The sequence below is a fragment of the Ranitomeya imitator genome, chromosome 5 (genome assembly GCF_032444005.1).
Source record: "Ranitomeya imitator isolate aRanImi1 chromosome 5, aRanImi1.pri, whole genome shotgun sequence".
Taxonomy (NCBI): domain Eukaryota; kingdom Metazoa; phylum Chordata; class Amphibia; order Anura; family Dendrobatidae; genus Ranitomeya; species Ranitomeya imitator.
In genome coordinates this window covers 686733284-686756372 of record NC_091286.1, presented here as the reverse complement: position 1 = coordinate 686756372, position 23089 = coordinate 686733284, and the positions used below count along the sequence as shown (strand labels likewise).

The 23089-nt window shown below is 45.4% G+C and overlaps 1 protein-coding gene across 2 annotated transcripts in view; it reads left to right on the top strand.

Annotated features, from left to right (window-relative positions):
• LOC138638809 (muscle M-line assembly protein unc-89-like) overlaps positions 1-23089 on the top strand; it is a 108818-nt gene that overhangs the window by 23577 nt on the left and 62152 nt on the right. For both annotated transcript variants that reach the window (XM_069728416.1, XM_069728415.1), the window contains exon 2: positions 8852-9004. In XM_069728416.1, coding sequence (XP_069584517.1) covers positions 8874-9004 — 131 coding nt within the window. In that variant the 5' untranslated portion in view covers positions 8852-8873. The remainder of the gene's footprint in view (positions 1-8851; positions 9005-23089) is intronic.

The window sequence follows — 23089 nt, the reverse complement described above, 5'->3', positions numbered from 1 at the left end:
GACGCACTGTTATGGGGATCTGGGGATGACGCGCTGTTATGGGGGATCTGTGGATGACGCACTGTTATGAGGGATCTGTGGATGATGCACTGTTATGAGGGATCTGTGGATGATGCACTGTTATGGGGGATCTGTGGATGACGCACTGTTATGGGGATCTGTGGATGACGCACTGTTATGAGGCATCTGTGGATGATGCACTGTTATGGGGATCTGAGGATGATGCACTGTTATGGGGATCTGTGGATGACGCACTGTTATGGGGGATCTGTGGATGACGTGCTGTTATGGGGGATCTGTGGATGACGCACTGTTATGAGGGATCTGTGGATGATGCACTGTTATGGGGATCTGAGGATGATGCACTGTTATGGGGATCTGTGGATGACGCACTGTTATGGGGGATCTGTGGATGATGCACTGTTATGGGGATCTATGGATGACGCACTGTTATGGGGGATCTGTGGATGACGCACTGTTATGAAGGTTCTGTGGATGACGCACTGTTATGGGGGATCTGTGGATGACGCACTGTTATGAAGGTTCTGTGGATGACGCACTGTTATGGGGGATCTGTGGATGACGCACTGTTATGGGGGATTTGTGGATGATGCACTGTTATGAGGGATCTGTGGATGACGCACTGTTATGGGGGATCTGTGGATGACGCACTGTTATGGGGGATCTGTGGATAACGCACTGTTATGGGGATCTGTGGATGACGCACTGTTATGGGGGATCTGTGGATGACGTACTGTTATGAGGGATCTGTGGATGACGCACTGTTATGAAGGTTCTGTGGATGATGCACTGTTATGGGGGATCTGTGGATGATGCACTGTTATTAGGGATCTGTGGATAACGCACTGTTATGGGGGATCTGTGGATGACGCACTGTTATTAGGGATCTGTGGATAACGCACTGTTATGGGGGATCTGTGGATGATGCACTGTTATGGGGGATCTGTGGATGATGCACTGTTATGGGGATCTGTGGATGACGCACTGTTATGGGGGATCTGTGGATGATGCACTGTTATGGGGGATCTGTGGATGACGCACTGTTATGAAGGTTCTGTGGATGACGCTCTGTTATGAGGGATCTGTGGATGACGCACTGTTATGGGGGATCTGTGGATGACGCACTGTTATGGGGATCTGTGGATAACGCACTGTTATGGGGATCTGTGGATGACGCACTGTTATGGGGGATCTGTGGATGACGTACTGTTATGAGGGATCTGTGGATGACGCACTGTTATGGGGGATCTGTGGATGATGCACTGTTATTAGGGATCTGTGGATAACGCACTGTTATGGGGGATCTGTGGATGACGCACTGTTATTAGGGATCTGTGGATAACGCACTGTTATGGGGGATCTGTGGATGACGCACTGTTATGGGGGATCTGTGGATGACGCACTGTTATGGGGGATCTGTGGATGACGCACTGTTATGGGGGATCTGTGGATGACGCACTGTTAGGGATCTGTGGATAACGCACTGTTATGGGGGATCTGTGGATGACGCACTGTTATGGGGGATCTGTGGATGACGCACTGTTATGGGGGATCTGTGGATGACGCACTGTTATGGGGATCTGTGGATGACGCACTGTTATTAGGGATCTGTGGATGACGCACTGTTATGGGGGATCTGTGGATGACGCACTGTTATGGGGGATCTGTGGATGACGCACTGTTATGGGGGATCTGTGGATGACGCACTGTTATGGGGGATCTGTGGATGACGCACTGTTAGGGATCTGTGGATAACGCACTGTTATGGGGGATCTGTGGATGACGCACTGTTATGGGGGATCTGTGGATGACGCACTGTTATGGGGGATCTGTGGATGACGCACTGTTATGAAGGATCTGTGGATGATGCACTGTTATGGGGGATCTGTGGATGATGCACTGTTATTAGGGATCTGTGGATAACGCACTGTTATGGGGGATCTGTGGATGACGCACTGTTATTAGGGATCTGTGGATAACGCACTGTTATGGGGGATCTGTGGATGACGCACTGTTATGGGGGATCTGTGGATGACGCACTGTTATGGGGGATCTGTGGATGACGCACTGTTATGGGGGATCTGTGGATGACGCACTGTTAGGGATCTGTGGATAACGCACTGTTATGGGGGATCTGTGGATGACGCACTGTTATGGGGGATCTGTGGATGACGCACTGTTATGGGGGATCTGTGGATGACGCACTGTTATGGGGATCTGTGGATGACGCACTGTTATTAGGGATCTGTGGATGACGCACTGTTATGGGGGATCTGTGGATGACGCACTGTTATGGGGGATCTGTGGATGACGCACTGTTATGGGGGATCTGTGGATGACGCACTGTTATGGGGGATCTGTGGATGACGCACTGTTAGGGATCTGTGGATAACGCACTGTTATGGGGGATCTGTGGATGACGCACTGTTATGGGGGATCTGTGGATGACGCACTGTTATGGGGGATCTGTGGATGACGCACTGTTATGGGGGATCTGTGGATGACGCACTGTTATGGGGGATCTGTGGATGACGCACTGTTATGGGGGATCTGTGGATGACGCACTGTTATGGGGGATCTGTGGATGACGCACTGTTTTAATAGATTATTGTACAGGGAAATAATTGTTTCTGTTTCCTACTTGAGACTTTTCGTTGCCTGTTGTTTTCTTTTTTTCCTTCTTACTCTATGTAAGGAATCTGATATAATCTTCAAAAATTCACAGAATGTGTAAATATCCAGATCTGCTGCAATGATAAGAGGATAAGGAAACGGAGAACATCAAAGTTTTCCCATCTGTTCTGATGTAAGGAAGGATATTCTTCATCTCACCGCAGAGTCGTCACTTATCGCATAGCTATGTGCCTAGAGCCGGTGGTGGGGATCAGTAGGGCTTGCTCACACACTGCGTTTTTGCCCCTTTTTTACACGTTTCTGCAGAGTGAATGATATTTCTGAACTCCAGTAGAACTTTTCAGGCCGTAGTTACAGGTTCTGGCAGCGCGGGCTCAGATACAGAACGAGAAAAGTCACCATCAGCTGAGAAACAAGGAAGACAAACCCATAAATGCTAAGAGGAAACTTTTCATTATTTCATTTTTCCCTCTTTGCTGATAAGATACGGGAGAAAGCCGAGCTAAACAACCTCAAGGTCGGGAGAATGACCTTCACCAAGCTTATTTAATGGTGGGGTTGAATACCTTCCTCTATCATCTGTATATTGTTCCCCCAGATGTCAGTCTACACTGGATTCTGTCATTCTATTCATGCACCAGGAGGATTAGACTGAAGGTCGTCTATGGATAGGAAAGCGATAGATACTGTGCTGTAGAGCGCGGAAATACGAGAGGACAGATAAAGCACGAAAACGATGTAGTATGAAATATGTAAAATTCGGAAGGGTTCACAAACTTTCAAGCAGCGCTATATATTTTGTAAAGCATAAATCAGGTATCAATGTCTTAGAAATTGATCATCAGTGCTGTAACCAGAACCTTTCCTCAATCTGTGGTGGTAGAATGCAAATGTAAACTGGATACATTGTATCAGCACCAGAATGTAAACAGTGATACAATGTAACCATCAGTTCAGACTATCGGGGAGAGGCGTCTATTCACACAATCTCCTTAACATGGGTGTCTACAATGGCGAGCCATTAACAAGGGCATACCCAAGACTCATGGGTCCTGTATTTGGCCCCACTCCTCTCCAAGGGTTGGCTGCTTATGTTATTGATGCAGATGGTTTACATTTCTTGTATCTTTAATGTGCACACGCATGTAATGTTGTAGTGTTGCTAGTTTGCAGTACTTAGGCAGCAGTCGGCATGCAGGATGGATAAGTCTGGGTTCATATGTCCAAGTTCTGCTCTAATAGTAATGACATAATAAGGAGATTAGAGCGCAGTGAAATGGCCATATAGTGATGCAACAAGCTGGCACATTGTACAGGATGGCAGCAGCTATTACCCATTAGTGCTGAGCTACAGTATAACAGTGAGATGATACGTGGTTCAAGTTGATCTTATTGTAGTTAAGTAGTGACCCTGATATCAGATGGGTTAGTGACAGAATGATGTCTATGCACTAGACCTACTCTGCTGTACCCACCATGTTTTTTGTGGTTCAATACTATATGTAACCACCAAATAAATAAGTCTATACAAGCTATCTGCCTCAGTAATGTGTGTAACCACTAAGTTCTGTGCCTTAGTACTGTGTGTAACCACCAAGCTCTGTGTCTCAGTACTGCATGTAACCACCAAGTTCTGTGTCTCAGTACTGCATGCAACCACCAAGCTCTGTGTCTCAGTACTGTGTGTAACCACCAAGCTGTGTCTCAGTACTGCATGTAACCACCAAGTTCTGTTTCTCAGTACTGTGTGTAACCACCAAGCTCTGTGTCTCAGTACTGTGTGTAACCACCAACCTCTGTGTCTCAGTACTGCATGTAACCACCAAGCTCTGTGTCTCAGTACTGTGTGTAACCACCAAGTTCTGTGTCTCAGTACTGTGTGTAACCACCAAGCTCTGTGTCTCAGTACTGCATGTAACCACCAAGCTCTGTGTCTCAGTACTGTGTGTAACCACCAAGCTCTGTGTCTCAGTTCTGTGAGTAACCACCAAGCTCTGTGTCTCAGTACTGTGTGTAACCACCAAACTCTGTGTCTCAGTACTGTGTGTAACCACCAAGCTGTGTCTCATTACTGCATGTAACCACCAAGATCTGTGTCTCAGTACTGTGTGTAACCACCAAGTTCTGTGTCTCAGTACTGTGTGTAACCACCAAGTTCTGTGTCTCAGTACTGCATGTAACCACCAAGCTCTGTGTCTCAGTTCTGTGAGTAACCACCAAGCTCTGTGTCTTGGTACTGTGAGTAACCACCAAGCTCTGTGTCTCAGTACTGTGTGTAACCACCAAGCTCTGTGTCTTGGTACTGTGTGTAACCACCAAGCTCTGTGTCTCAGTTCTGTGAGTAACCACCAAGCTCTGTGTCTTGGTACTGTGAGTAACCACCAAGCTCTGTGTCTTGGTACTGTGTGTAACCACCAAGCTCTGTGTCTCAGTACTGTGAGTAACCACCAAGCTCTGTGTCTCGGTACTGTGAGTAACCACCAAGCTCTGTGTCTCAGTACTGTGTGTAACCACCAAGCTCTGTGACTCAGTATTGTGTGTAACCACCAAGCTCTGTGTCTCAGTACTGTGAGTAACCACCAAGCTCTGTGACTCAGTATTGTGTGTAACCACCAAGCTCTGTGTCTCAGTACTGAGTATAACCACCAAGCTCTGTGTCTTGGTACTGTGAGTAACCACCAAGCTCTGTGTCTCAGTACTGTGAGTAACCACCAAGCTCTGTGACTCAGTATTGTGTGTAACCACCAAGCTCTGTGTCTCAGTACTGAGTATAACCACCAAGCTCTGTGTCTTGGTACTGTGAGTAACCACCAAGCTCTGTGTCTCATTTCTGTGAGTAACCACCAAGCTCTGTGTCTCAGTACTGTGTGTAACCACCAAACTCTGTGTCTCAGTACTGTGTGTAACCACCAAGCTGTGTCTCAGTACTGCATGTAACCACCAAGATCTGTGTCTCAGTACTGTGTGTAACCACCAAGTTCTGTGTCTCAGTACTGTGTGTAACCACCAAGTTCTGTGTCTCAGTACTGCATGTAACCACCAAGCTCTGTGTCTCAGTTCTGTGAGTAACCACCAAGCTCTGTGTCTTGGTACTGTGAGTAACCACCAAGCTCTGTGTCTCAGTACTGTGTGTAACCACCAAGCTCTGTGTCTTGGTACTGTGTGTAACCACCAAGCTCTGTGTTTCAGTTCTGTGAGTAACCACCAAGCTCTGTGTCTTGGTACTGTGAGTAACCACCAAGCTCTGTGTCTTGGTACTGTGTGTAACCACCAAGCTCTGTGTCTCAGTACTGTGAGTAACCACCAAGCTCTGTGTCTTGGTACTGTGAGTAACCACCAAGCTCTGTGTCTCAGTACTGTGTGTAACCACCAAGCTCTGTGACTCAGTATTGTGTGTAACCACCAAGCTCTGTGTCTCAGTACTGTGAGTAACCACCAAGCTCTGTGACTCAGTATTGTGTGTAACCACCAAGCTCTGTGTCTCAGTACTGTGTATAACCACCAAGCTCTGTGTCTTAGTACTGTGAGTAACCACCAAGCTCTGTGTCTTGGTACTGTGAGTAACCAGCAAGCTCTGTGTCTTAGTACTGTGAGTAACCACCAAGCTCTGTGACTCAGTATTGTGAGTAACCACCAAGCTCTGTGTCTTGGTACTGTGAGTAACCACCAAGCTCTGTGACTCAGTATTGTGAGTAACCACCAAGCTCTGTGTCTTGGTACTGTGTGTAACCACCAAGCTCTGTGTCTTAGTACTGTGAGTAACCACCAAGCTCTGTGTCTTGGTACTGTGTGTAACCACCAAGCTCTGTGTCTCAGTACTGTGAGTAACCACCAAGCTCTGTGACTCAGTATTGTGTGTAACCACCAAGCTCTGTGTCTCAGTACTGAGTATAACCACCAAGCTCTGTGTCTTGGTACTGTGAGTAACCACCAAGCTCTGTGACTCAGTATTGTGAGTAACCACCAAGCTCTGTGTCTTGGTACTGTGTGTAACCACCAAGCTCTGTGTCTTAGTACTGTGAGTAACCACCAAGCTCTGTGTCTTGGTACTGTGTGTAACCACCAAGCTCTGTGTCTCAGTACTGTGAGTAACCACCAAGCTCTGTGACTCAGTATTGTGTGTAACCACCAAGCTCTGTGTCTCAGTACTGAGTATAACCACCAAGCTCTGTGTCTTGGTACTGTGAGTAACCACCAAGCTCTGTGACTCAGTATTGTGAGTAACCACCAAGTTCTGTGTCTTAGTACTGTGTGTAACCACCAAGCTCTGTGTCTTGGTACTGTGTGTAACCACCAAGCTCTGTGTCTCAGTACTGTGAGTAACCACCAAGCTCTGTGTCTTGGTACTGTGAGTAACCACCAAGCTCTGTGTCTCAGTACTGTGTGTAACCACCAAGCTCTGTGTCTTGGTACTGTGAGTAACCACCAAGCTCTGTGTCTCAGTATTGTGAGTAACCACCAAGCTCTGTGTCTTGGTACTGTGTGTAACCACCAAGCTCTGTGTCTTAGTACTGTGAGTAACCACCAAGCTCTGTGTCTTGGTACTGTATGTAACCACCAAGCTCTGTGTCTCAGTACTGTGAGTAACCACCAAGCTCTGTGACTCAGTATTGTGTGTAACCACCAAGCTCTGTGTCTCAGTACTGAGTATAACCACCAAGCTCTGTGTCTTGGTACTGTGAGTAACCACCAAGCTCTGTGACTCAGTATTGTGAGTAACCACCAAGTTCTGTGTCTTAGTACTGTGTGTAACCACCAAGCTCTGTGTCTTGGTACTGTGTGTAACCACCAAGCTCTGTGTCTCAGTACTGTGAGTAACCACCAAGCTCTGTGTCTTGGTACTGTGAGTAACCACCAAGCTCTGTGACTCAGTACTGTGTGTAACCACCAAGCTCTGTGTCTTGGTACTGTGAGTAACCACCAAGCTCTGTGTCTCAGTACTGTGTGTAACCACCAAGCTCTGTGACTCAGTACTGTGTGTAACCACCAAGCTCTGTGTCTCAGTACTGTGTGTAACCACAGAGCTCTGTGTCTCAGTACTGTGTGTAACCACCAAGCTCTGTGTCTCAGTACTGTGTGTAACCACCAAGCTCTGTGTCTCAGTACTGTGTGTAACCACAGAGCTCTGTGTCTTAGTACTGTGTGTAACCACCAAGCTCTGTGCCTCAGTATTCTGTGTAACCACTAAGCTCTGTGTCTTAGTACTGTGTGTAACCAAAGAGCTCTGTGTCTCAGTATTCTGTGTAACCACTAAGCTCTGTGTCTTAGTACTGTGTGTAACCACAGAGCTCTGTGCCTCAGTATCCTGTGTAACCACTAAGCTCTGTGTCTCAGTACTGTGTGTAACCACCAAGCTCTGTGCCTCAGTATTCTGTGTAACCACTAAGCTCTGTGCCTCAGTATTCTGTGTAACCGCTAAGCTCTGTGCCTCAGTATTCTGTATAACCGCTAAGCTCTGTGCCTCAGTATCCTGTGTAACCGCTAAGCTCTGTGCCGAGTTTTCCTATGTTGTAGACAGTTGAAGTCTGCAGAGTCGGTGTCAGTCACTGCGCCATCCTCTGATGTAAAGTGCCATAGGAGTCACACACAGGGACCCTCATACACAGAAGTAGCAAAACATCTTTTCTTCTGAGCCTCTTGTCTGTAGGGGCTGAGATTCCGCTGTGTAGAGTTAGTATAGGACATGCAGGTTCTGGTCCAGTGTTGTGTGCTGTACACCAGCTCTGCTCACAGCCATGTCTTCTATCTCCTGTGCTGACAGACATGTCTTCTGTCTCCTGTGCTCACAGACATGTCTTCTGTCTCCTGTGCTCACAGACATGTCTTCTATCTCCTGTGCTCACAGCCATGTCTTCCGTCTCCTGTGCTCACAGCCATGTCTTCTATCTCCTGTGCTCACAGCCATGTTTTCTATCTCCTGTGCTCACAGACATGTCTTCTATCTCCTGTGCTCACAGCCATGTCTTCTGTCTCCTGTGCTCACAGCCATGTCTTCCATCTCCTGTGCTCACAGACATGTTTTCTATCTCCTGTGCTCACAGCCATGTCTTCCATCTCCTGTGCTCACAGCCATGTCTTCCATCTCCTGTGCTCACAGCCATGTCTTCCATCTCCTGTGCTCACAGACATGTCTTCTATCTCCTGTGCTGACTGTAGAATGGATTTTCTCCTGACTCATGCTTGCTCTTATCTGCAGAAAGTCTCTGGATTGTGGTTCCATGGCTCCCTCTACAGACCACTTCTTGTATGACATCTATGGAGAGGGCAGTGCAGCCTCATTGATGCTCATCCTGGTGAATGCAGTGCTTGTCTCAGCCACAATGGTCCTGGCCTGCTCCTTCTGCAAAAAGTAGGTTACACATGTAAAGATAAATGCAAAGATTATCTAAACATCATTCTATCTTTATATTCATAAATATCTATCCATCTTATCTATTTATCTATTATCTATTATTTATTATCTATCTAGCATGTACTATATAATTGTCTAAGGGTCACTTCCGTCTGTCTCTCTGTCCTTCTGTCACGGTTAATCATTCGCTGATTGGTCTCGGCAGCTGCCTGTCATGGCTGCCGCAACCAATCAGCGACGGCCACAGTCCGATTAGTCCCTCCCCTACTCCCCTGCACTCACTGCCCGACGCCCGCTCCATAATCCGCTCCACTCACCGCTCAAACAGGGTTAATGGCGGCGATAACGGCCCGTGGTGTAGCGCACTCCGTTACCGCTGCTATTAACCCTGTGTGTCCCCAACTATTTACTATTGATGCAGCATATGCAGCATCAATAGTAAAAATATGTCATGTTAAAAATAATTTAAAAAAAAACAAAAACCTGCTATACTCACCCTCCGCCGCCTTTGACGCTCCCGGGACCGCTTCATTGCAAGTGGCAGCTTCCGGTCCCAGGGCTGGTGTGCGACAAGGACCTGCCGTGACGTCACGGTCATGTGACTGCGACGTCATCATAGGTCCTGCTCACACCAGCCCTGGGACCGGAAGCTGCCACTTGCAATGGAGCGGTCCCGGGAGCGTCAAAGACGGCGGATGGTGAGTATAGCAGGACTTCAAAGGGCTATAGGTGAGTATATGTTTTTTTTTAAAGTCTCTATACTACGTGGCTCTGTGCTGTATATTCCGTCGCTGTGCAATATACTATGTGGCTAGGCAATATACTACGTGGCTCTATGCTGGGCAATATACTACGTCACTGGGCAATATACTACGTGGCCGGGCAATATACTACGTGACTGGGCAATATACTACGTGGCCGGGCAATATACTACGTGACTGGGCAATATACTACGTGGCTGGGCAATATACTACGTGGCTGGGCAATATACTACGTGGCTGGGCAATATACTACGTGGCTCTGTGCTGGGCAATATACTACTTGACTGGGCAATATACTACGTGGCTGGGCAATATACTACGTCACTGGGCAATATACTACGTGGCCGGGCAATATACTACGTGACTGGGCAATATACTACGTGGCTGGGCAATATACTACGTGACTGGGCAATATACTACGTGGCTGGGCAATATACTACGTGGCTGGGCAATATACTACGTGGCTGGGCAATATACTACGTGGCTCTGTGCTGGGCAATATACTACGTGACTGGGCAATATACTACGTCGCTGGGCAATATACTACGTGGCTGGGCAATATACTATGTGGCTGGGCAATATACTACGTGGCTGAGCAATATACTACGTGGCTGGGCAGTATACTACTTGGCTGGGCAATATACTACGTCGCTGGGCAATATACTACGTGGCTGGGCAATAAACTACGTGGCTGGGCAATAAACTACGTGGCTGGGCAATATACTACGTTGCTGGGCAATATACTACGTAGCTGGGCAATATACTACGTAGCTGGGCAATATACTACGTGACTGGGCAACATACTGCGTGGCTGGGCAATAAACTACGTGGCTGGGCAATATACTACGTAGGTGGGCAATATACTACGTGACTGGGCAATATACTACGTAGCTGGGCAATATACTACGTGGCTGGGCAATATACTACGTGGCTGGGCAATATACTACGTGGCTGGGCAATATACTATATGGCTGGGCAATATACTATATGGCTGGGCAATATACTACGTGGCTGGGCAATATACTACGTGGCTGGGCAATAAACTACGTGGCTGGGCAATATACTATGTGGCTGGGCAATATACTACGTGGCTGGGCAATATACTACGTGGCTGGGCAATATACTATGTGGCTCTGTGCTGGCCAATATACTACGTGACTGGGCAATATACTACGTCGCTGGGCAATATACTACGTGGCTGGGCAATATACTACGTGACTGGGCAATATACTACGTAGGTGGGCAATATACTACGTGACTGGGCAATATACTGCGTGGCTGGGCAATAAACTACGTGGCTGGGCAATATACTACGTAGGTGGGCAATATACTACGTGACTGGGCAATATACTACGTAGCTGGGCAATATACTATGTGACTGGGCAATATACTACGTGGCTGGGCAATATACTACGTGGCTGGGCAATATACTATATGGCTGGGCAATATACTATATGGCTGGGCAATATACTACGTGGCTGGGCAATATACTACGTGGCTGGGCAATAAACTACGTGGCTGGGCAATATACTATGTGGCTGGGCAATATACTACGTGGCTGGGCAAAATACTACGTGGCTGGGCAATATACTATGTGGCTCTGTGCTGGCCAATATACTACGTGACTGGGCAATATACTACGTCGCTGGGCAATATACTACGTGGCTGGGCAATATACTACGTGACTGGGCAATATACTACGTAGGTGGGCAATATACTACGTGACTGGGCAATATACTACGTGACTGGGCAATATACTGCGTGGCTGGGCAATAAACTACGTGGCTGGGCAATATACTACGTAGGTGGGCAATATACTACGTGATTGGGCGATATACTACGTAGCTGGGCAATATACTACGTGGCTGGGCAATATACTACGTGACTGGGCAATATACTACGTAGCTGGGCAATATACTATGTGACTGGGCAATATACTACGTGGCTGGGCAATATACTACGTGGCTGGGCAATATACTACGTGGCTGGGCAATATACTACGTGGCTGGGCAATATACTATGTGGCTCTGTGCTGGCCAATATACTACGTGACTGGGCAATATACTACGTCGCTGGGCAATATACTACGTGGCTGGGCAATATACTACGTGGCTGGGCAATATACTACGTGGCTGGGCAATATACTACGTGGCTGGGCAATATACTACGTGGCTGGGCAATATACTACGTGGCTGGGCAATATACTACATCACTGGGCAATATACTATGTGGCTGGGCAATATACTACGTGGCTGAGCAATATACAGGTCCTTCTCAAAAAATTAGCATATAGTGTTAAATTTCATTATTTACCATAATGTAATGATTACAATTAAACTTTCATATATTATAGATTCATTATCCACCAACTGAAATTTGTCAGGTCTTTTATTGTTTTAATACTGATGATTTTGGCATACAACTCCTGATAACCCAAAAAACCTGTCTCAATAAATTAGCATATCAAGAAAAGGTTCTCTAAACGACCTATTACCCTAATCTTCTGAATCAACTAATTAACTCTAAACACATGCAAAAGATACCTGAGGCTTTTATAAACTCCCTGCCTGGTTCATTACTCAAAACCCCCATCATGGGTAAGACTAGCGACCTGACAGATGTCAAGAAGGCCATCATTGACACCCTCAAGCAAGAGGGTAAGACCCAGAAAGAAATTTCTCAACAAATAGGCTGTTCCCAGAGTGCTGTATCAAGGCACCTCAATGGTAAGTCTGTTGGAAGGAAACAATGTGGCAGAAAACGCTGTACAACGAGAAGAGGAGACCGGACCCTGAGGAAGATTGTGGAGAAGGACCGATTCCAGACCTTGGGGAACCTGAGGAAGCAGTGGACTGAGTCTGGTGTGGAAACATCCAGAGCCACCGTGCACAGGCGTGTGCAGGAAATGGGCTACAGGTGCCGCATTCCCCAGGTAAAGCCACTTTTGAACCATAAACAGCGGCAGAGGCGCCTGACCTGGGCTACAGAGAAGCAGCACTGGACTGTTGCTAAGTGGTCCCAAGTACTTTTTTCTGATGAAAGCAAATTTTGCATGTCATTCAGAAATCAAGGTGCCAGAGTCTGGAGGAAGACTGGGGAGAAGGAAATACCAAAATGCCTGAAGTCCAGTGTCAAGTACCCACAGTCAGTGATGGTGTGGGGTGCCATGTCAGCTGCTGGTGTTGGTCCACTGTGTTTCATCAAGGGCAGGGTCAATGCAGCTAGCTATCAGGAGATTTTGGAGCACTTCATGCTTCCATCGGCTGAAATGCTTTATGGAGATGAAGATTTCATTTTTCAGCACGACCTGGCACCTGCTCACAGTGCCAAAACCACTGGTAAATGGTTTACTGACCATGGTATTACTGTGCTCAATTGGCCTGCCAACTCTCCTGACCTGAACCCCATAGAGAATCTGTGGGATATTGTGAAGAGAAAGTTGAGAGACGCAAGACCCAACACTCTGGATGAGCTTAAGGCCGCTATTGAAGCATCCTGGGCCTCCATAACATCTCAGCAGTGTCACAGGCTGATTGCCTCCATGCCACGCCGCATTGAAGCAGTCATTTCTGCCAAAGGATTCCCGACCAAGTATTGAGTGCATAACTGAACATTATTATTTGATGTTTTTTTGTTTGTTATTAAAAAACACTTTTATTTGATTGGATGGGTGAAATATGCTAATTTATTGAGACAGGTTTTTTGGTTATCAGGAGTTGTATGCCAAAATCATCAGTATTAAAACAATAAAAGACCTGACAAATTTCAGTTGGTGGATAATGAATCTATAATATATGAAAGTTTAATTGTAATCATTACATTATGGTAAATAATGAAATTTAACACTATATGCTAATTTTTTGAGAAGGACCTGTACTACGTGGCTGGGCAATATACTACGTCGCTGGGCAATATACTACGTGGCTGGGCAATATACTACGTGGCTGTGCAATATACTACTTGGCTGGGCAATATACTATGTGGCTGGGCAATATACTACGTGGCTGGGCAATATACTACGTGGCTGGGCAATATACTATGTGGCTGGGCAATATACTACGTGGCTGAGCAATATACTACGTGGCTGGGCAATATACTACTTGGCTGGGCAATATACTACGTCGCTGGGCAATATACTACGTTGCTGGGCAATATACTATGTGGCTGGGCAATATACTACGTGGCTGGGCAATATACTACGTGGCTGGGCAATATACTATGTGGCTGGGCAATATACTACGTGGCTGAGCAATATACTACGTGGCTGGGCAATATACTACTTGGCTGGGCAATATACTACGTAGCTGGGCAATATACTACGTAGCTGGGCAATATACTACGTGACTGGGCAATATACTACGTGGCTGGGCAATATACTACATGGCTGGGCAATATACTACGTGGCTCTGTGCTAGGCAATATACTACGTGACTGGGCAATATACTATGTCGCTGGGCAATATACTACGTGACTGGGCAATATACTACGTGGCTCTGTGCTGGGCAATATACTACGTGACTGGGCAATATACTACGTCGCTGGGCAATATACTACGTGGCTGGGCAATATACTACGTGGCTCTGTGCTGGGCAATATACTACGTGACTGGGCAATATACTACGTCGCTGGGCAATATACTACGTGGCTGGGCAATATACTACGTGACTGGGCAATATACTACGTGGCTGGGCAATATACTATGTGGCTGGGCAATATACTACGTGGCTGGGCAATATACTACGTCGCTGGGCAATATACTACGTGGCTGGGCAATAAACTACGTGGCTGGGCAATATACTACGTGGCTGGTCAATATACTACGTAGCTGGGCAATATACTACGTGGCTGGGCAATATACTACGTGGCTGGGCAATATACTATATGGCTGGGCAATATACTACGTGGCTGGGCAATATACTACGTGACTGGGCAATATACTACGTAGCTGGGCAATATACTATGTGACTGGGCAATATACTACGTGGCTGGGCAATATACTACGTGGCTGGGCAATATACTACGTAGCTGGGCAATATACTACGTGGCTGGGCAATATACTATATGGCTGGGCAATATACTACGTGGCTGGGCAATAAACTACGTGGCTGGGCAATATACTACGTGGCTGGGCAATATACTACGTGGCTGGGCAATATACTACGTGGCTGGGCAATATACTACGTGGCTGGGTTATATACTATGTGGCTCTGTGCTGGGCAATATACTACGTGACTGGGCAATATACTACGTCGCTGGGCAATATACTACGTGGCTGGGCAATATACTACGTGACTGGGCAATATACTACGTGGCTGGGCAATATACTATGTGGCTGGGCAATATACTACGTGGCTGAGCAATATACTACGTGGCTGGGAAATATACTACGTCGCTGGGCAATATACTACGTTGCTGGGCAATATACTACATAGCTGGGCAATATACTACGTGACTGGGCAATATACTGCGTAGGTGGGCAATATACTACGTGACTGGGCAATATACTATGTGACTGGGCAATATACTACGTGGCTGGGCAATATACTACGTGGCTGGGCAATATACTACGTGGCTGTGCAATATACTACGTGGCTGGGCAATATACTACGTGGCTGGGCAATATACTACGTGGCTGGGCAATATACTACGTGGCTGGGCAATATGTTACTATAATTTTTAGGTTAATGTTATTGAGAGATAGAATATCAAAAATAAAATCCAGAAAATCCTATTGTATAAATTATATAAATGTGTTTGTATTTTGCAGTGAGAAATAAGTATTTGATCCCCTACCAACCCTTAAGGCTATGTGCACACGTTGCTGATTCTCTGCGGATCCGCAGCGTTTTTTGCAGTGCAGAAACGCTGCAGATCCGCAATTCATTTACAGTACAATGTAACTCAATGAGAAAAAAAATATTGTGCACACTTTGCGGAAAATCCGCTGCGGTTTAAAAGAAGTAGCATGTCACTACTTTTTTGTGAATCTGCAGCGTTTTTGTACCCATTCCATTATAGAAAACCGCAGGGGTAAAAAACGCAGCAAATCCGCAAGAAAACCGCAGCAAAAACACACAAAAAACACTGCGGATCCGCACAAAAAACGCGACAAATCCGCAGGTGCGTTTTCTGCCAGGAGAGGCAGAATCCGCACCAGAAATTCCTAAGCCAAATCCGCAACGTGTGCACATAGCCTAAGAGTTCTGGCTCCTACAGACCAGTTCCTAATCAGTTCATTACCTGCATTACAGACAGCTGTCATACATAGTCACCTGTATAAAGTCTCCTGTCCACAGACTCAATTAATCAGTCAGACTCTGACCTCTACAACATGGGCAAAACCAAAGAGCGCCTTGCGCAGGCGTGTACTTCGGAGGACACAGCATGAACTTCAACCCAATATTGCGGCCAGCATGCAGCCAGTGGGTAAGGAAAGGGTGAATCAAACACCCAAAAACCCCGCCCATATGACCGCAAACCTGTCCCGCCAAATTCAGGTGACAGGTTCCCTTTAATCACAGCCACTAGACTTATATACAGGGAGAAATTTAACTTAGATTTTTATCCACTTGCACATTAAATACATTTGCCCTTGGTGTTATCACCTCTCAACTTTTTAACTCATGCTGGTATACCTATGATTCCCAGTTACCACGGGTAACATCCCCATAATAGATAGGAGAATATTTGGCCATTTTGAGCCATCAAGACAAATTCTGTTACAAATCACATGTACTTGCACTTTAAAAATATCTCTGTTTCATCACTGACCAAAGCTATTACCTTATAAATACGTACCATAGTATGACTTTGATTGATTTTTTTTGGTGCATTTTTTTCATAGAGTGGCAACTGCTGTTTTAATTGAGCAACAAGTGGCAACTGCTGTTTTAATTGAGTTTTATGTCGTTGTTTCGGTTTACATAGTAACATAGTTAGTAAGGCCGAAAAAAGACATTTGTCCATCCAGTTCAGCCTATATTCCATCATAATAAATCCCCAGATCTACGTCCTTCTACAGAACCTAATAATTGTATGATACAATATTGTTCTGCTCCAGGAAGACATCCAGGCCTCTCTTGAACCCCTCGACTGAGTTCGCCATCACCACCTCCTCAGGCAAGCAATTCCAGATTCTCACTGCCCTAACAGTAAAGAATCCTCTTCTATGTTGGTGGAAAAACCTTCTCTCCTCCAGACGCAAAGAATGCCCCCTTGTGCCCGTCACCTTCCTTGGTATAAACAGATCCTCAGCGAGATATTTGTATTGTCCCCTTATATACTTATACATGGTTATTAGATCGCCCCTCAGTCGTCTTTTTTCTAGACTAAATAATCCTAATTTCGCTAATCTATCTGGGTATTGTAGTTCTCCCATCCCCTTTATTAATTTTGTTGCCCTCCTTTGTACTCTCTCTAGTTCCATAATATCCTTCCTGAGCACCGGTGCCCAAAACTGGACACAGTACTCCATGTGCGGTCTAACTAGGGATTTGTACAGAGGCAGTATAATGCTCTCATCATGTGTATCCAGACCTCTTTTAATGCACCCCATGATCCTGTTTGCCTTGGCAGCTGCTGCCTGGCACTGGCTGCTCCAGGTAAGTTTATCATTAACTAGGATCCCCAAGTCCTTCTCCCTGTCAGATTTACCCAGTGGTTTCCCATTCAGTGTGTAATGGTGACATTGATTCCTTCTTCCCATGTGTATAACCTTACATTTATCATTGTTAAACCTCATCTGCCACCTTTCAGCCCAAGTTTCCAACTTATCCAGATCCATCTGTAGCAGAATACTATCTTCTCTTGTATTAACTGCTTTACATAGTTTTGTATCATCTGCAAATATCGATATTTTACTGTGTAAACCTTCTACCAGATCATTAATGAATATGTTGAAGAGAACAGGTCCCAATACTGACCCCTGCGGTACCCCACTGGTCACAGCGACCCAGTTAGAGACTATACCATTTATTTAAATTTAGACTATACCATTTATTTAAATAATTTTTCTAGCAACAGATGTTTTCATTTACTCATTTGTCTGCTCTATCACCTTTCAGGTGCAGTTTTATATACTTTCCCCTTGCTGGTATTTCCTGCTGGTGATAGTCTCATTTGGATATTCAGTCATACTTAATCGTAAAGTGCTGCGGAATATGTTGGCGCTATATAAATAAATATTATTATTATTAAAAAATTATTTTTATACTTTTCACATTTCACATGTAAAGCGCCATGGAATAAATTGCACTATAAAAATGAATAATAATAATAATAATAATGCTGTAGTTTATGGCCAGTAAGTGAAAGACCAGCTAGGGTTTATCTCTCTGCAGTTTATGTTCTTTACCCTGCACATACCTTCTGTTTCTTTTTATGAAGTAGGTGACATAGTCACTAACAGTACATACTTAATTCTTTATTTTGTATTTTGTGGTTTGTTTTGCTCACTCTGGGAACTCTTTCTATTTCAGCACACTTTCCCTTTTGTGGGTAATTTACACTCTGCTCCACCATCCGGTTCTTTAGGGGGAACATGAAACGCTTAATGACCGTTAAGGTCCAAGTTGCCTACATTCAGTCTGTGGTTAGGGCTATCTCAGCTCAAGCAGGAGCCACTAATTGACTGCGGAGTCAGGAACCGGCAGGGTCAGTTGCAGTTTTTAGTGTGTTACCTATTTTCCTGAGTGAGCTGCTACACTATCATAAAAAATCTGCTGTGTTTGGGTCACATGTATGGCTCTAAAATTGGACTAATTGCGACAATCAGGTGTGCAAAAAAAAAAACATTTTTTTACAAGGCGGACACTTTGTGAGATAGCAAATTGTGTTTACATTTTTGGATTATAGAGATTTTTATTGGATTCGGGATTTTGTTTTAGCAGCAAAAATAGCACCGAGGGGTTTAATACTGCCCCTCCTTTCTTGTGTATGAAGAATAAAGAAAGGCTGTTATAAAGGTGCTGTTACTGCATAGTCAGGATAGTCACACTGACTATGCAGGTCCTGCACCTCTCATCACTTAAAGCTTTGCATTATTTACAGACTAAGAGTTTGACCTTTTCTATCCCTTTGTGGAATGAGCTGGGTGCTCTCACCTAGGGTTGAGCGAAACGGGTCGTTCATTTTCAAAAGTCGCCGACTTTTGGCAAAGTCGGGTTTCATGAAACCCGATCCGACCCCTGTGCGGGGTCGGCCATGCGGTACGCGACTTTCGCGCCAAAGTCGCGTTTCAATGACGCGAAAAGCGCCATTTCTCAGCCAATGAAGGTAAACGCAGAGTGTGGGCAGCGTGATGACATAGGTCCTGGTCCCCACCATCTTAGAGAAGGGCATTGCAGTGATTGGCTTGCTGTCTGCGGCGTCACAGGGGCTATAAAGGGGCGTTCCCGCCGACCGCCATGTTACTGCTGCTGATCTGAGCTTAGGGAGAGGTTGCTGCCGCTTCGTCAGAAGCAGGGATAGCGTTAGGCAGGGTCCATTAACCACCAAACCGCTTGTGCTGTAGCGATTTCCACTGCCCAACACCACCTTCGGTGTGCAGGGACAGTGGAAGCTACATTTTTTTTTTCCCCCCTCAGCGCTGTAGCTCATTGGGCTGCCCTAGAAGGCTCCCTGATAGCTGCATTGCTGTGTGTACGCCGCTGTGCAAACCAACTGCTTTTTTCAAAGCACAAATCCTCTTGTTCCTTCCTTTCTGCACAGCTATCTTTTTGGTTTGTCCACACTTTTTATTTAATTTGTGCATCAGTCCACTCCTTATTGCTGCCTGCCATACCTGGCTGAGATTACTGCAGGGAGATAGTAATTGAAGGACACTCCCTGTTTTTTTTTTTTTTTTTGTGGGAGATTAAGATTGGCATTTCTGCTAGAGTGCCATCCCTGTGTGTGCCATCTCTCACTCAGTGGGCCATAGAAAGCCTATTTATTTTTTTGCTTGATTTGGGTTATAAAATCTACCTGAAAAAATCACTACATCAATCAGTGGGAGAAAAATATTGGCCTCATGGCTTGTGTGCCACTCCTGACTCCTGTGTGCATCATCACTCACTCAGTGGGCCATAGAAAGCCCTTTTTTTTTTTTTTTGCTTTATTTGGGTTCTAAATTCTACCTGAAAAAATCAATAAATCAATCAGTGGGAGATTAATATTGGCCTTTGGGCTTGTGTGCCAGTCCTAAGCGTGCCATCTCTCTCTCTCAGATAGTGGGCCATAGAAAGCCTATTTATTTATTTTTTTTTTTATTGGGTTTATAAATTTTCCCTGGAAAAAAAAAAAAAAGTGGGAGATTAATATTGGCCTCTGGGCTTGTGTGCCAGTCCTGAGCGTGCCATCTCTCTCACAAATAGTGGGCCATAGAAAGCCTATTTATTTATTTTTTTTTGGTTTTATAAATTCTCCCTTAAAAAAAAAAGGGAGATTAATATTGGCCTTTGGGCTTGTGTGCCAGTCCTAAGCGTGCCATCTCTCTCTGTCTCTCAGATAGTGGGCCATAGAAAGCCTATTTATTATTTTTTTTATTGGGTTTATAAATTTTCCCTGGAACAAAAAAAAAAAAGTGGGAGATAAATATTGGCCTCTGGGCTTGTGTGCCACTCCTGACTCCTGTGTGCGTCATCTCTCACTCAGTGGGCCATAGAAAGCCTTTTTTTGTTTTATTTGTTTTCTAAATTCTCCCTGAAAAAATCATTTTATTTTATTTGGTTTCTAAATTCTTCCTGAAAAAATCATTTTATTCTATTTTTTTTTTTTCCTAAAGTCTCCCTGAAAAAAAACAAAAAAAAACAAATCAGTGGGAGATTAATATTGCCCTTTCTGCTTGTGTGCCAGTCTTGACTCCTGGGTGTGCCATCTCTCTCTCTCTCTCCAATTGTGGGCCATAGAAAGCCTATTATTTTTTTAGCTTGATTTGGGTTCCAAAATCTACCTGAAAAAATCACTACATCAATCAGTGGGAGATAAATATTGGCCTCTGGGCTTGTGTGCCACTCCTGACTCCTGTGTGCGTCATCTCTCACTCAGTGGGCCATAGAAAGCCTTTTTTTGTTTTATTTGTTTTCTAAATTCTCCCTGAAAAAATCATTTTATTTTATTTGGTTTCTAAATTCTTCCTGAAAAAATCATTTTATTCTATTTTTTTTTTCCTAAAGTCTCCCTGAAAAAAAAACAAAAAAAAACAAATCAGTGGGTGCCCTTTCTGCTTGTGTGCCAGTCTTGACTCCTGGGTGTGCCATCTCTCTCTCTCTCTCCAATTGTGGGCCATAGAAAGCCTATTATTTTTTTTAGCTTGATTTGGGTTCCAAAATCTACCTGAAAAAATCACTACATCAATCAGTGGGAGATAGATATTGGCCTCTGGGCTTGTGTGCCACTCCTGACTCCTGTGTGCGTCATCTCTCACTCAGTGGACCATAGGAAGCCTTTTTTTGTTTTATTTGTTTTCTAAATTCTCCCTGAAAAAATCATTTTATTTTCTTTGGTTTCTAAATTCTTCCTGAAAAAATCATTTTATTCTATTTTTTTTTTTCCTAAAGTCTCCCTGAAAAAAAAAAAAAAAATCAAATCAGTGGGAGATTAATATTTACATTTGTGCTTCAGTGACAGTCCTGCGTGTGTGGCATCTCTCTCATTTGTTGCCACCAACAACAGAGTGTGTAACATTGTGCCTGATTTTCGTTGTGGTCTCACTCACCTGTAAAGGGGTAGCTAAATCATACTGAAGTTATAGCTCACCGTGTAATTTGTGTGACAGCAACAAATACCGTTAGTTTATTTACGTTTTTAAAACAATGAGGAAGTATGGTGGAAGAGGTTGTGGCCGGGGGCGTTCATTGTCAGCTGGTAATGAGGGTAGTGGTAGTGGTGGAGCATCAGCTGGTCGTGGGAAAAAAAATATTGCACCTAAGTCTGGAGCTGTGGAGCCAGGTTCGTCGTCTGGCTACACAAGGCCTCGAACGCTCCCTTTTCTGGGAGTAGGAAAACTGCTTTTAAAGCCGGAGCAGCAAGAGCAAGTTTTGGCTTATCTTGCTGACTCAGCCTCTAGCTCTTTTGCCTCCTCTCGTGAAACTGGTAAATGTAAAAGCAGCGCGTCGTTAGTGGATGTTCACGGTCAGGGACAAGTCGCTTCCTTGTTCTCTTCAGCAAAAACAACAACAGAGAAGAATGCAGCAGGCGACACAACGGGTTACTCCATGGAGCTCTTTACACATACCGTCCCTGGCTTAGAAAGTGAAGCAGTTAACAGTCCATGCCCATTACAAGTTGAATCTGACATGGAGTGCACTGATGCACAGCCACAGCCAGACTACTATGCTAGTCCTTTGACTCAGACCACAACATTGCCCTCGCAGGGTGCTGATCAAGAATCAGACCCTGATGAGACTATGTTGCCCCATCACGAACGCTATACCACCGACCGCCACGGTGACACAGACGAAGTTGCACACGAGCTACAAGAAGAGGTAATAGATGACCCAGTTCTTGACCCCGATTGGCAGCCATTGGGGGAACAGGGTGCAGGCGGCAGCAGTTCTGAAGCGGAGGAGGAGGGGCCGCAGCAGGCATCAACATCGCAACAGGTTCCATCTGCCGGGCCCGTATCTTGCCCAAAACGCGTGGCAAAGCTAAAACCTGTTGGAGGACAGCGTGGCCATCCGGTTAAAGCTCAGTCTGCAATGCCTGAAAAGGTATCCGATGCTAGAAAGAGTGCAGTCTGGCATTTTTTTAAACAACATCCAATTGATCAGCGCAAAGTCATCTGTCAAAAATGTTCAACTACCTTAAGCAGAGGACAGAATCTGAAAAGTCTCAATACAAGTTGCATGCATAGACATTTAACCACCATGCATTTGCAAGCCTGGACTAACTACCAAACGTCCCTTAAGGTTGTAGCACCCTCGGCCAATGAAGCTAGTCAGCAACGCAACATCCCTTCCGGCAGTGTAGGGCCACCATTTTCCGCACCACCTGCAGTATCTGTGCAGGTTTCTTTGCCAGGCCAAAGCCGTCAGGGTCAGGGAATCACCAGTTTCGTAGTAGGAAACACTGCATCTAGGGCACCGGTGGCAACAATACCATCTCCCACCGTCTCTCAGTCTGCCATGTCCACCGGCACCCCCGCTAGTTCCACGATCTCCAGCTCTCCAGTCCAGCTCACCCTACATGAGACTATGGTTAGAAAAAGGAAGTACTTAGCCTCGCATCCGCGTACACAGGGTTTGAACGCACACATAGCTAGACTAATCTCGTTAGAGATGATGCCCTACCGGTTAGTTGAAAGCGAAGCTTTCAAAGCCCTGATGGACTACGCTGTACCACG